Source organism: Sycon ciliatum, chromosome 9, assembly GCF_964019385.1.
Source record: "Sycon ciliatum chromosome 9, ocSycCili1.1, whole genome shotgun sequence".
NCBI lineage: Eukaryota > Metazoa > Porifera > Calcarea > Leucosolenida > Sycettidae > Sycon > Sycon ciliatum.
Genome location: NC_088651.1, coordinates 17,594,622 through 17,610,140, shown reverse-complemented (window position 1 = coordinate 17,610,140; position 15,519 = coordinate 17,594,622). Strand labels below are relative to the sequence as shown.

At 50.0% G+C, this 15,519-nt stretch overlaps 1 protein-coding gene across 1 annotated transcript; it reads right to left on the bottom strand.

The window, feature by feature from the left end:
* Positions 1-1,158: 1,158 nt before the first annotated feature.
* Positions 1,159-5,139, bottom strand: LOC135824307 (uncharacterized protein K02A2.6-like). Its single transcript, XM_065337040.1, has one exon. The coding sequence runs from the start codon at positions 5,137-5,139 to the stop codon at positions 1,159-1,161; it is 3,981 nt and encodes a 1,326-aa protein (XP_065193112.1).
* Between the last annotated feature and the right edge of the window lie 10,380 nt (positions 5,140-15,519).

Genomic DNA, 15,519 nt, shown 5'->3' with positions numbered 1-15,519 from the left:
AAAACCCAAGAACAAAGATGGGGGACATGTCCCCAGTGCTAGAAGATTTGCTCTACTATCTGCCGGTGTATAGTTTTTGCTAATTGGAGACGTAGCTCATAGTTTTATCAGCGCTTGTGCACTGGATATTCGCAAGATGATCATTTGGGGTGTAAAGGGGTGTTGGCCCTCGTATCCTAGGAGGCTGGCGTGGCTAAGCGGTACTGCTCCAGGAACTCTTTTAGGGTGAAGAAATATAGGTTTGATGGAGTTTTGTACGTAGCTTGTTCTTGTATGCTGTGGCATGACTCATTTCTGAATCCATAAAATTAATAATGTGATTTTGCCGCTATTTTTTGAAGGGAATGCAAGTTTCAAGGTTCCCTTCAGAAACCTTTTCTGAGGCCTTGCACCGTCGATGTAGACCTCAAAGGGAAACTTCCTGCAACAGTTGAACGATATTGGAGAGATACACTTGCACACATACTTTCGTGTCCTCCGACATGCTCATATACTTGGTCCGCGTCAACAATATTGTCGCTTATTGTTATGTCTGGCCCTAAGGGCCCACACACAGCATTACTCAGGTTCGTACAGTTATTGTAATAATCAAGGAACAGAAAGACAAGGAAAAGAGAGCTCACATTCTCGGACCTAGTCCAGCACAGCAAGCATGCAAAACCAGCCACGAGCCCAGGCGCGCATGCGCGCCTTATCACATCACGTACACAGCAATCGCCCCCCAAGAATTTTTCCCGGGGTAAAATTATAACATAAGCAAAGAGGCACTCAAATTTGGCGCCGACAGATATAGCTGTTGACACTACACGGCCAGATAATACAAAAGCAAAAAAGTTCAAAAACATTGCACACATATACTTATAACAGTTACTGCAGCTTCCAGAATAGTCCATGAGAGCTGAGCTATAGATCGAGGTAGGAATGACAGATAAAGTCAGCCAATATTGCATAGCGTTGGGGAATTAGATCAGATCGGAAAAGGAACCATGCAAATGTTTCAATGAATTAAACGAAAACAATCTTATGTGAAGACTGTTCGTCATGACCTACATGTAGAATATTCATCTGGCCCAGAAATGTCCACTTCCTACACTCAGGCCGCATCAGATCAAAGTAACAGGACAAGCAATACATACTCAAAGGCAATAGTACGGATACTTAGCAGTTCTCAATCAAGCGCTTGGGCGCGGAGACATGTCGGTCGGAGCGACGCAAGGGTGCCGGTGCAACAACACTGGGAGCCGTCTCGACTCCAACGGCGTCTGCTGCTGGTGCTAGCGTATCATCCGGCCTGACAGTGCTACTGTTGCTGCTAGCGTCCGGAAGTGGTAGAGGAGAATCTAGCACTGTCGGCGGGTCACTGGTCGGTGTAGGCAGCTGTGCGACCGCCTGGTCCGCAGAAGACGAAACGGGTACTTGGCCAAACTGCACCGCCCGCGGTCGTAGTTGGTCCCTATGGCGCTTCCAGACGACATCATCCACCTGTACTCCGAAACTGTGAGGGCTGTGGACATGCACTACAGTAGCTGGTACCCAAGTTGCTCCACGACCAAAGTTCAGGGCGAACACAGCGTCACCGGTGTTAAACTTTGGCGTAGTCAAGCTCTCCTGGTACACCTTGACCTGCCGATGACTCTCAGACTGCCGCAATGCACTGAGCCGGATTCTCGGTTGCCGGCCCATTAACAGCTCCGCCGGCGTCTTCCCACTGGTGGTCGGCGTTGTTCGATGCGCTAAGAGAAACCGGTCGAGCCTGACGTTGAGTGGTTCACCAGTATTCGACATTTCTTTCATCTTCTGCTTGAAGACGCCAACGTAGCGTTCGGCGAGGCCATTAGTTGCTGGATGACCTGGTGCCGTTGTTGTGTGTAGAATGCCATTGCCATCCAGGAACGCCTGGAATTCCGCACTCGTGAACTGACTGCCGTTATCTGTAACCAAGTGCTCAGGCAAACCAAACACAGAAAACAGATGGCGTAAAGCAGAAATCGTGGTCGCACTGGTTGCATGAGCCATGGGTATTACATCCAAGTACTTAGAGTAAGCATCTACCACCACCAAGAACATTTTTCCCAGAAATGGCCCGGCAAAATCAATGTGTATCCGTTTCCATGGACCCGTCGGCCATGACCAAACACCGGGTTTTGCCGGTGGGCATTTGGCATTCTCTTGGCATTGCAAACACGCATTGACTTTAGATTCTATATCCTGGTCAATATTGGGCCACCACAAGTAGCGCCGGGCCACTTGCTTCATTTTCACCATGCCAAAATGCTCTGCATGCAGATCTCGTAGCAAGAGCATTCGAAGTGAGTTAGGAATCACCACCCGGTTGTCCCATAACAAGATATCATTCTCCACAGACAATTCCATTCTCTTGCTAGCATATGCCTTGAGGTCTTCCTCAATTTCAGCAGGCCACCCATTAACCGTATAGCGAATTACTTTAGCCAATACAGAATCCTTTGCCGATTCTGCTCTCACCACAGCTGCTTTGATTATTGAGTCGTTCTCGATAAGCAAGACCTGTACCGTGACGGTCTCCTCCTCGCTCGGTGACACAGATTGCATTGGTTGTCGCGAGAGAAAATCCGCATGGACGTTTTCTTTCCCCGCGAGATACTGCATTTCGTAATCATATGCCGCCAGTTGCAATGCCCATTTCTTGATTCGATTAGAGGCGAGAGTGGGGACATCCTCGTGATTTCCCAGTAACTTCAAGAGTGGCCGATGATCAGTGACCACTATGAACTCTCTACCGAGTAGGTACTGGCGAAATTTGGTCACTCCGAACACCACAGCCAATGCTTCTCTTTCAATTTGAGCATAGCGTGACTCTGCTGGGGTCAGCTTACGCGACATGAATGCGATCGGTCGTAATTCGCCATTCTCCTGCTTCTGCAGTAGGACTGCGCCAAGGCCCACTCCCGAAGCATCCACTTGCAACACTGTTGGCCTTTGTAAATCATAGTGTGCCAGTAGGGCTTCTGAACACATAGCATCTTTCAATTTGCCAAAAGCTTGCTCGTGAGTGGTCTCCCAGTGCCATTTCCCACCCTTTTTCAAGAGGTCGTACAAAGGAGCTGCAATTTCTGCGAAATGAGGCACAAACTTCCGCACGAAATTTGCAGAACCGATGAAAGATTGCAATTCGGCAACATTCTGTGGTGGTTTGGCCATTTTCAGTGCCTGTATCCTGGCTGTTGAAGGGGAGACGCCCTGCCCACTGATCGTGTGACCTAAGTAAGAGAGTGCCTCAGCCATGTAACAGAATTTCTCCGGATTCAATTTGAAACCTTTCTCATCCAGTCGATGGAGTACCCGGTCCACGTTTTCCTCATGGATTTCATCATTTTCCCCGGTACACAGCACATCATCAATGTACCCGCCGCTGCCTGGTAGCGCAACCAAGGTTTCTTCCATTACCCTTTGGAAAATGGATACGGCACTGTGGAAACCAAACGGTAAGCGTTTGTACTGGTACAGGCCCTGAATTGTGTTGATGGTGGTGTATTTCCTGCTTTCCGGTGCTACCTCTAGCTGGTGGTATGCTTGGGACAAGTCGAGTTTGGTAAACTTCCCTCCCGGGCCCAACTTGTGCAACAATTCCTCGAGGGTGGGGAGTGGGTACTGTTCACATTCTGAATGCTTGTTAATAGTCCCACTGTAATCTGCGCAAATCCGTAATCCTCCTCCTGGTTTTTCTACTTGTACCGTTGGTGAGGCCCATTCGGAATGCGTCACTTTCTCAATCACCCCATCAGCCTCGAGTTTGTTCAACGCGTCGATGTACCGCTGTCGAATTGCTAGAGGTACTGGTCTTGCTCGTTTGTAGACCGGTTGTTCATCTGACACGTGCAGCTTTACTTGCACCCCTTGCACCGTACCCACAGTGGAGTTGTCAAACAGATTCGGGTATTTCTTAACGAAATCGGTAGTGGATTGCCCGCCAGTGCCCACTTTGAATATAGATTTCCATGGCAAAGTAAATCTGGACAAGACATCCCGGCCTAAGAGAGACGGACCATCACATTCAGTAACTCTGACCAGAACATTCTCCTCTACACCACCCAAAGCCATTTTCATTTCGATTTCACCCAGACATTTGATTGGATTTCCTGTGTATGTAGATAGGGTGATGCTGGACGGTACCAGCTCAGACACGGAGCCATTGCATTTCAGAAAATCATTTTTTCCTAGCAGTGTGACGGTGCTACCCGTATCAATTTCCAAGTGCACCTGGACCCCATTTAGCTCGACAGGCGTAGTGTACGGTGCTACAGCTCTGTCACTCATGGTGGCATTCACATTCAACATCGGTACAGAATCATTACAAGGAACAAGCTCACCGGGGTTTGATGTTGTCCCGACATGCTTGACGGACCTGGCCGCTTTCTTCTTTAGGCAGGCTCGTTCGATGTGTCCCAGTTTGCCGCAAGCACGACACTTCGCAGATTTGAAGTGGCACTCATCCGGTCGATGTCCCAGCTTGTCACAGCGGAAACAGGGCTTGTCAGATTTGAACGTGGCGTTGTCGGCGAGCCCCGGCTCTCCGCGTACTGCATGAACCTGCGTTGAAAACTTCTCAGACTCGCGGAAAGCTGTCTCATGAGCCGTGGCCATGTCGACAACCTGCTGAAATGTTGTCGTCTCCTCAGCCTTCGCCAGGATTTCCTTCGTCGTGCTGGTAGAACCGATCGCAGTGATGAACTGGTCACGCAAGGCCCTGTCGAGATAAGCTTCAAACTTGCAGTCCATGGCTGCCCGTTTCAATCGAGCCGCGAACATGATCGCAGACTCGCCCTCCTTCTGCAGGGTTTTCTGAAATTGATAGGTAGCAGCAACTACACTAATCTTGGGCTTGAAATAATCACAGAGGAGCTTCAGCAACTCTTCGAACTTCTTCTGCCCTGGTTTATCTGGGAGGCACAAATTCTTCAGTGTGGAATAAACCTGACCGGATAGTTGACTAATCAGCACGGCGCACTTTTTCTTGTCTGCCGCTGTCTGTACTGTCTCGGTTGCATCGTCTGCAACTTGGCCAATGTCATTAGCCAGAAAATGAAAATTGAGTCTCTCTGCATACTCGTCAAAATCCCCAGTTTCGAAAATTTCTAATCTGGAGTTGCGTCCTGCCATCTTCGTCGCCAATTGTTATGTCTGGCCCTAAGGGCCCACACACAGCATTACTCAGGTTCGTACAGTTATTGTAATAATCAAGGAACAGAAAGACAAGGAAAAGAGAGCTCACATTCTCGGACCTAGTCCAGCACAGCAAGCATGCAAAACCAGCCACGAGCCCAGGCGCGCATGCGCGCCTTATCACATCACGTACACAGCAATTATCTTTTGACAATTTGAACTTAGACTTTGGACATGAACGCGTGCACTTGAAGTAATAAAACTTGGTACGAAGGACGGTAAGGTATAGAATGACAACCGGCTGTAAAGAATTTATTGTCCAAGGAAGGGTTCCTACTTTTTTCGGTCCTATTCGTCGCTGCTCTCGACGTTGGTGACAAATATTTTTGCTCGGGATCGACTCTCTTGCTTTTGCAAGCTCATCTCTCTTCCTCTCCGCGGCCTGGCTATTTTCTAAACAGAAGTCGATCGTGACGGTCGCCTTCTCTATAGGACCTCGCGTGGGCAGTATGACAGCCTATGTGGTTCAAATCAGACGCCGTTCTTTGCAAGAACGTACAGAACTGGCAAATCTCCACGACGTGCTGGATACTCCGAGCGATGAGTTGGAGGTAAGGGAGCTGAGATCTCAGCTTGACGAGCGATCCCTGAGGTGAGCGATCTCGGCCGTTCAGCAAAATGGGGCTGATTCCGAGTAGCCGATTATTTTCTTGTGGCTTGCGCTGCTCTTGCCTGCACAGCGTAACAAGATACTCTATTTTGATGCGACGCTGCCTGTATCAATCAGAATCACCCACCCGTTGCTCTCGAAATCCACTCGAACTGTAGCTAGACCTTTCCGGTACTAGTAAACTAACTTACTAACCAAAATTGGAATGAAATGGGCTGCCAAGTGAGCTTTGGCGACGTATAAACAAAGCTGAAAGATAAGCGACAATATCGCTGACGCGGACCAAGTAGGAGACCCAAGCTAGGTATGATAAATTGAAGAAGGAAATCATTGGGCAGGGATAGGGCAGCAGCTTTGGTCTGTCATTCACGATGTTTCACAGCAATCACTACCGCATCCTTTCGCTTGCCAAAACAACTTATGGACCAGAAAAATAATTCTTAGCTGTTCATTGACTATCCACTCTTTGGGAAATCCTAAAAATATATAAAAAGCAAATCACTTCCTTTTTCCAGCGTCCTTCTTTGTTTCTGCGCTGTTAGTTGTTATTTGCACAGTTAAAATACTCATAAACGGCATTGCGGACAAGACAATGGTGTCCTACCTTGAACGTGTGAACTACACGTGTAATACTGGCTATAGAATGAATGGGTCACCAACAGCAATGTGCAGTGCTGGTGGAACTCTACAAATGCCTACTTGCAACAGTAATGGTAAGTAAAAATGCAATGTAGACTATGAAAAAGTTGTTACTGTGCTTTATTACTGTCGATACAGTCAGACCTCGTTTGCCCGGTTCCCTCGCCATCCGGAAGAATACCATTGGTGACTGATTTTTCAGTATACGTGACTGGCATGCAACATAACCAGCTCCAGGATCTGCTTACTGGCGCACGGTTTTGTGTACAAACGGGTTCAAACGCGAACACAATTTCCTGTCATATCTGGCTTACAAGTGACAAGCAGGCCCCAGAGCGGGAGTTTTACAAAAACCAAAGAAAAGGTTTGGATGACTCAGTGACCCACTGCTCGCCTGCATACAGCACTCAGCTACTTGCTCCTGCCATTTCTCTTGCTAGTTATTTACAGAGTACCGGCATACATACCATCTGTACTGCATGGTACACATGTACATGGACACATAATGTTACACCTGATGATGTGCTACAGGCATCATAGTAAAGTATGTGCGTTTGGTGATGTCATTCCCTCGCCTATCTGGGTATTATAGCGTTGAAATGTTTTCGGTCATGCGAGGTCTGACTGCATAGACTTTTCCCGCATTGGCGTTGCCAAGCAAGCGAAAGCAACGGCAACAGACACGGCATCATGACGACGCAGAGGGATGACTTCAACCCACTTCGTAAATGAGTCGACACAAACCAAGACACAATGATGAGTCGCACTCTTGTCCAGACCAAGTGACCTCGCCCCATGGACGACCGGGGATATCGTGTCGAGAGGCAGCAGCAGCAGGTCCCCGCAAAGGACTGGCAGCACGGCAATCGGCGCAATTGGGAACAAACTCCTCGCATGCACTACCCATGCCAGGGAAGAAGCAGCGACAGCGCAGCATGCTATACATCGTGGACCACGAACCATGGCCAGAATTGACACGAGGGGCAGACAGCACAGAAGAGATAACCGAGACTGGAATGACAGGCACTAGCACAAGGCCGTCAACAGGCAACTTCACACTGCGAAACAGAACACCATCACAGACCACTAACTGGGATCTCACCTTGCTGTACTCACGAGACCCAGGCAGATCCTGCTCGAGTTGAGTGATCACAGTCTGAATCAGTTGGTCAGTACTCTGAGCAGAAGTAATGTCAGTCAACAGCACAGGACCAACAATGGTGGCAACCGGAGTTGTCACGGCAGCACTAACACTGGCAGGGGCATCAGCAGTAGCGGTCAACTTCTTATTCAGCTGGATCCACGTAGCAGGGACATGAGTCAGGACGTCAGCAGGATTGGCGGCAGATGCTACCCACTCGATGGTGACACTGAGCTGTGCGCTGACAATCAGGTCAGCAATGATCTGCAGGCGGCATTGAACCAGGACATCATACAGGCCGCTTGTCTTCACACGGCGCACATTGTTGACGACATTACGGAACCAGGCAGCGGATGTTTTCGAGTCGGTGACCAGACAGACAGAAGAGAATTTCCAGGCCACGGCGAGAGAAAGGTACAGAATCGATGTGCTAGCAATCAGTGAAACATGCTTGGACTCTACTGTGATGAATTGCGATCCTGCTATACCAGCCTACACTCTCTATCGCCAGGACCGAGCTGATCGCAGAAAGGGTGGCGGCGTTGCCATGTATGTGCAGGAACAACTGAAATCCAGGCAACTTCAAGTAAACGACAGGCTAGAGACCATATTCGTTGGGTTGCACACCCATAGCCGAACGAATCCATTTCTATCCATCGGCTGCGTATACCGCGCTCCCGACAGCCATGTGGATTTCTGGGAGCAGCTCGACAATAGCGTGCAGATGGCCTCCGCAACATGTCCGGACATCCTCCTCCTCCTCGGTGATTACAATGTCAACATGCTCTCTGTCCCACCTCACCCAAACGCCCGCTATGTACAAGGCCTCTGCGCTGACCGCAGCTTACAAAACGTCATACTACAGCCCACCAGAGTTCCTAGTCAGTCATGCCTAGACCTTGCACTCATACCGACAACAATGACAACGGCTGCTCCGTCTTCCTCTCCCATGTCTCTTCATAGTACATTTGTTCACAGCGTCGATGGCCTGTCCGACCACCATCTTATTGGCCTCTCTGTCCGTGTTAGTAGCGCCAACTTTGAACAGCCACACGAGCAATTCTCTCGAAGACGCCAACCTAGCCTGGCTCACCTTGACCGTAGGGTAACGTCTGCAGCTCTCAAACACATCCTTGACCCCTCAGATGTATCCGGCGGTTATACTCTAAATGCAGCGGCAAGCCACTGGCAACAAAGCGTCATGACAGTACTAAATGATCTTGCACCATTCGTTACCCAGAAACGCGCAGCTTACTCCAAACCCCGCCCCCAGCCCTGGGTCACCCCAGAGCTGAAACAGATGTTTCATCGACGAAGCTCAGCCCACCGCGCCTTAATAAAGCACCCCATGGATGACCGCCTCCGACAGCAGTATCGTGCAATACGTCGTCAAGGAACTTTACTAAACCGCAAACTGAAAAGTGTGTACTACAAAGATTTCAATTTCCTCGTTATCAAGCGACATAGAAGCAGTACTGCACCCAGATGCTCCCAAGGATTGTTTGTTAAGCAGATTGTTATAGTCACGTCTTCGGTGGCCCAGAGGGCTTGGTTGTCCGGTCCCGGCCGCCTCCTGGTTTATGTGCGTTCCATCTCCCTTTTCAGGAATACCACTAGCTGGTTCATTGCCAGATCGACCGGGGTTGAAGGTGGCCTTGGGGGACAGGGAGCCAAGGCTTTGTGCATCACGTATACCCTGCTCTTCATACAGCCATGTATTAGATGCTGAAGAGACATACAACAAGAAACATTGATATTAAAATATGAGAATACACTTAGTAGGTGGGAGGAGAGCCGGAAAGAGAGAGGGGGAGATAGAAAGAGAGAGGGGGAGATAGAAAGACAGAGAGAGAGAGAAAGAGAGAGAATGACAGTGAGGGAGAGAGAGAGAGAGAGAGAGAGAGAGAGAGACAAAGGTAGAGACAGAGGTAAAGCATCCCCCCTCCCCCCTCCCGGTGAGTTTGCCCAGTGTTGACTCCGAGACCCACGGTCGGACGAGCTGTCCAGGCCTCACCACCACTGCCGTTTCTGTGCTGCCTTCTATATATACGTATGTACACTGTATATCATGTGCACATTCACATGTCTGAAGGTTTGTGATCTTACAATAAAAAAAGAAAAAGAAAAAAAGACAGACAGACAGTGGAAGAGAGACAGAATGTCCAACAAGGCATAGCGCATTCATTTCGAAGTGGGGAGAAGGGCGGGGAGGAGCATGAAATGAATGATGTTTGTTTCACGAATGGCTAACTGTTCACAGCGTGCCGTGCTGCAACGCACTGTACCTGTCCTGGTACCCAAACATTATGTTGATGTCTCACAACCAAATGGTCAATAAAGGGCATCGCCAAGATTTCATAAACTGCGGCCCAGTCGAGCCACATTGTACAGCGTGGCAAAATCGAGCAGTTCTGTCTCACTTGGCACTGCTTTTCCTCGCTGAATTCTATTGCTTTGACAAAAGCGTATGCACTTCTGGCATCCACCTCTATTGTGTGCGCCATTTTTCAACCATTTTTGATGCACTCCTGTTCGTGATGGTGATCGACTGGAAGATTCTATCTTCACCACATATACCACACTTCCCAGCCCAAAAAAATGAAAAGAAGACGAAAAGTAGGACAAGTACTTGAAGTACTAAAATAGTCCTTACTTGAAGCAGATGGAGTAGATGAAGCCTTTTCTTTTTGTCTCCATTGATACTTGAGACCAGCGGCGGCAGCAATCACCCCTCCAATACCCAGAATAGTAACGGACACCACAACTGCAGTCGAACTCTTGGAACCAGAGCCAACTGCACCGGTACCTGCAGGTTCCAGAAAGCACACACACAAAACACCATAACATTCATTTTTCCCGTCCGAAGTTTCTAAAAATTAATAATGTTCTATTCCCTGCACCTTGCGAAACTTCACATTGGAAGTAGAATTTGTATGGAATCTGTTGGCTTAACATAGCAGCGTTGTCACGAGTGCTGATGCCAAGGTTGCCAAAGTTTCAGATTTTCCTGCAAGAGGATTGGAGAAATCATGTGGTCACACGAGTACCCTATAAGCTATTGGCTGAGCCCCATCACTATTCCTGATGCCCTATCAGCTCATGCATAGTGCCAGAAACACAATTTTATTGTGCCCCGGGGTGGTGTGTTTAAGGTAGGCTTAGTCGACATATCCTGTGCTGTGGCTAGCACAATGATGCAGTGCACAGCACCTCACTGGCCAGTACAAGTGTACACAGCACAATGATGCAGTGCACAGCACCTCACTGGTCAGTACAAGTGTACACAGCACAATGATGCAGTGCATAGCACCTCACTGGCCAGTACAAGTGTCCACAGCACAATCTGGGCAGACCATCGGCAACTGACCATGATGCAGCCTCTTGTATGGGCAAGAACAAAGTAACCCAGGGCTAGGATGCGGATGCAGTTTTGAGAGCTCTGCATCCTTTTGTGAAAGCCTTCGGTTTTAGGTTGTCCCATGTCAGGAGTTTTTTTACCCTGGCCATGGCGGCAAGTGCAAGTAGTATTAGTATGGTGGTTGACCCCCACGAATATGAGAGTCCTTCGCCCAGCTCAGTTCTTACAAACAAATGCAGTGATTGCCCAAACGGCCTGGCCAAAAATTGTAGTCGAAATACAGAGAGGGCGACGCGAGGCAGCAGATCGAGAGAAGCGTCTGATCTCCAAGATTGATCTGCTAACCCGGAAGGTTGAAGAACTGTCTCTGAAAGCTGCTGGATCATCGGCATTTGATCACGGTGATGGAATTTCCGAAAAGTCGACCAAAAAACAACGAACAAGAAAAAAATAGTAAAACCGACCTGGTTGCGCTGCCACATCAACGAGTACAAATACGGGTACTCCAGGCAGCGACCACCGTACGACCTCCGAGACCTCCGTAGCTGTCGACAGTTCTAGTTCCTCTCCTGAGAGCACAATCGCATCGCAGCTCGGAAATTCTTCCATCCCAGCGCAGAGTGATTTACTTTATAATTTAGAAGAGGACGACAAAGACAGTGGAGAATGGCAACTTGTTTATGAACGAAAGCCTGTCGGAAGGAAGTGTGTGATGTTTGTTGGCAATCTTCTCTGCAGAGCAGTACCTGAGAAGGTTGCTGAGTTTGTGACCGTCAGAGCAAGTGAAGCCAAAGTGAACGTCAAGATCTACGAATGCAACATTTTCTAGTAAATTCGAAAGAGTTCTGGCCTAGACCTCTGTAGTCACGTCTATGGAATTTCGACAAGTATGATTCTACTTCCCCACCATCCCGATCACTTGCGGGTGATCATGAGGCAATGGATCTGTTAAGTGGCCTACTAAATATCCGTACCGAGACACGCCCAGCTGATGAATCGTCTGGTGCCACCAAGGGATCATCTATCAACTCGGCACGAGCACGACCAACACGATCCGAGTGTACCTAACAAACGCCTTTGGCATAGCCTTCAAATTTGGTGACTTCTGCCATGCTCTCGCACTCCACTCTCCCGACATCGCTATCATTACCGAAACCAAGCTCATGGTGGAAAAATGTCACAAGCCGAGACTGTCATCCCTGACTATGGCCCTCCAATGCGGTTGGATAGGACGGCTCAAGGAGGTGGTGTCGCTGTCTGGGTGCGCAAGGACCTAGCGGCTATTGAGCTTGACATGGTTCCACGTGACAGCCAGGAGATCATATGGTTCACCGTCCGTCTGAGGTGGTGTCGCTGTCTGGGTGCGCAGCAACCTAGCGGCTATTGAGCATGACATGGTTCCACGTGACACCCAGCAGATCATATGGTTCACCGTCCGTCTGCGATGTGGTCGAACAGCTGTTGTTGCTGCCCTGTAGAGGCCTGGTAGCGCTCCGGAGGGTGACACCAGCCTCATGGAGTACCTTGATCGCACTCTCGATGCTGCCCGATGTCATGATACCCAGTTGATTCTTGCTGGAGACTTCAACGTCCACAACACCGACTGGCTTCATAGTACAAAGACAACACCTGCTGGTGAAGCAATGGAGGACCTCAGTGCTGCTCATCACCTCACCCAACACGTGCTTAAGCCAACCAGGGGCAATAACACCCAGGACCTGGTCCTTTCCGACTTTGACATCCCGGTCATGTCTACTGTGCACCCACCTCTAGGTCGATCTTACCACGCCAGGGTGATAACCGACTTCCTGCGTGCTCCACCACACCGGGAGCCTCCAAACTCGAGGTACGTGTGGCGCTATAATTTGACTGACTGGCCACGTTTAAAGCACTTCTTCCGGCAAACAGACTGGTCCTCTATCATCACTGACAACATTGACCTGTGCTGCGAGCGGCTGACTGGCCAGATCTCTGAGGGCATGTCAAAGTTCATCCCGTTCAGGGAGCTTCAAGCTGCACAGTACCGACCCAGTGTGGTGGACACCAGAGTGCACCGAAGCCACCGACAGGAAGCGAAATGCATGGAAGCGACTCTGTCTGCATCCAACAGATGCACAACTCCAACTGGCTTATACCCAAGCCACAGCCACTGCCTCAGCATGCCTTCAGAGAGCTGAAGATACCCATACAGCAGCCATCCGTCGAAGGCTCGCAGCAGGTGGTTTATCCAGCCGTGAAGGATGGTCCACTGTCAAGCGTGCTGGTGGGTGTGGGCGTAGCCATGATATCCCTACCCTCCAGGAGGAAAACGGCGCGGAGTTCACCTCCAGTAAGGACAAAGCAGAGAGCTTTGCCCACTACTTTTCTGCAAAATGCAGCCTTGGTGCTGACCTTGATGCCAGCAACCTCCCGTATGTCCGCCCGCGATCTGATGCTTGTCTGAGTACCATCCACGTTAGGCAACGAACGGTATGCCGTGAACTGAGGAAGATTGTCCCGTCCAAAGCCACCGGCTCGGATGGTGTAACAGAACGAGTGTTGAAGCGGTGCTGTGAGGAACTGTGCAGGCCTGTGGCCCAACTTTTCAGCAAAGCATTCCGCCAAGGCCGGCAATCGTCACTCTGGAAGCTTGCCTCAGTAGTACCTGTACACAAGAAGGGTTCGAAGTCTGCAACAAAGAACTACTGACCCATATCCCTGCTGCCAATACCGTCAAAGATCATGGAAGCTATCTTCAATCGTAGCCTTATGGGATTCCTTGAGCGCCAGCACATCCTGACCACTAACCAGTACGGCTTCTGCTCCGGCCTGGGAACGCAGGATCTGCTTGCCCTACTACACAATCGTTGGAGTACCGTGGCTGCAGGGGGCAGAGCTGTGCGAGTTGTTGCTGTAGATATCGCTGGCGCGTTCGATCGAGTCTACCACCCAGGTGTTATCCACAAAGCCCAGCAGTAAGGTGCATCCGGGATGCTCCTTGCAAGGTGGAAGGACTACCTGCTGGACAGGCGCGGCTGAGTGTCGTCGTTGGTGGGCAGTCGTCCAGCCCACACCACATCACCGCCGGAGTTCCTCAAGGTAGCTTGTTGGGACCGACACTGTTCCTCCTCTACACGAATGATGCCGATGACCGCCTTCCACCAGGTGTAGATCTGGCCGCTTATGCCGACGACAAAACGTTGTTTCAGTGCCTGTCCACCATGTATACCATTGACCACAGCTCGATAGTCCTGCAAAGTGCTCTCGATGCCCTTGTGAATTGGGGCACCAGCTGGAGAATTGCGTTCGAGCCAGCCAAGTCCCAGGCCATGACTATTGACCATCACCGCCCCGCCTGGGACCTCCCAGCAGTACAGTTTGCGGCTGTCCCCCTGAATGGAGAGAGTAACCTCAAGCTTCTTGGGGTAACCTTGGACAGCTTTCCCACCGCAACCACCTCCGTACCGTCGCCATCAGAGCACGCCAGCGTCTCGGGCTCCTGCGGAAGGCCTCGCCGCTCCTGGATTCTCGCAGCCGAGCTACAGTGTACCGTGGGTTTGTACGCCCAGTTATGGAGTACTGCCCATTGGTCTGGATGGGCGCAGCAGATTGTCTCTTGCAGCGACTTGACCAGACGCAACGCTCAGGCCTCCACTTGATTGGCCCCGGTGCAATGCTGCAAAGCCGGTTTATCTGGCGCATGGTAGCTGCGTGCACCTACATTTACAAGCTACTGTACTCCAATCCTACCAGCCCACTTCGTCAGCTCTTGCCTCCCTCTCAAGCCCCCCCCCCCCCCGACCAGCCCATGTTCGATCCACTCGTCTCTCTCTCTCGGCCGCCTCGACAGGCATAATTACCAGCTTGAGACAGGGCTACCTGTCAACAGCGGGGAAAGTTGCCATAGAGCCTTCCCCGCCTGTGCTGTCCCTGTATGGAATGCCCTGGCACCCGCCGTCCTCAGCCAGCCACCTGACCGGAAACGGCTGCAAAGTTTCAAAGTGTCTGTCTTCCTTTCTGTCTGCTGTCTTTTGATTGCAGACGTCGAAAGTCTTTACACATGTATGTCGTGGAAAGACACGACCAATGCCTTGCACGTGTTCCTCGACGAAAATAATCACCCCATGAAAGACTTGCTCATTGATCTTTCTTCTTTTGTGCTAAGAAATAATTTTTTCGAGCATGATGGTTTGGTGTATCACCAAGAGAATGGCATGGCCATGGGTACACCCATGGCGGTTAATGTTGCAAATATTTTCCTCTTCGTCCATGAGCGTACATCACTCTCAGTCTTCCGTAACACCATAAAGTTCTTCGGTCGATACGTTGATGATCTTCTCTTAATCATCAAAAGACTGAGCAATCTGCCTGCCGTCAAACGGCACATGTACGCAAAACTTGACGCCATCAGACTTACGTGGTCAGACCCCAGTAAAAGTATTGAGTTTCTTGATTTGATCATCTCTATTAATGATAAATCCACATTCACATTCAGTACTTTCCAAAAGGGGGAGATAACCACACAAACAGTGAGATCACCTCCCTGCTCGCTATACGTGATGCTCTCTGGACCAGGCTTCGCAAGCGTGG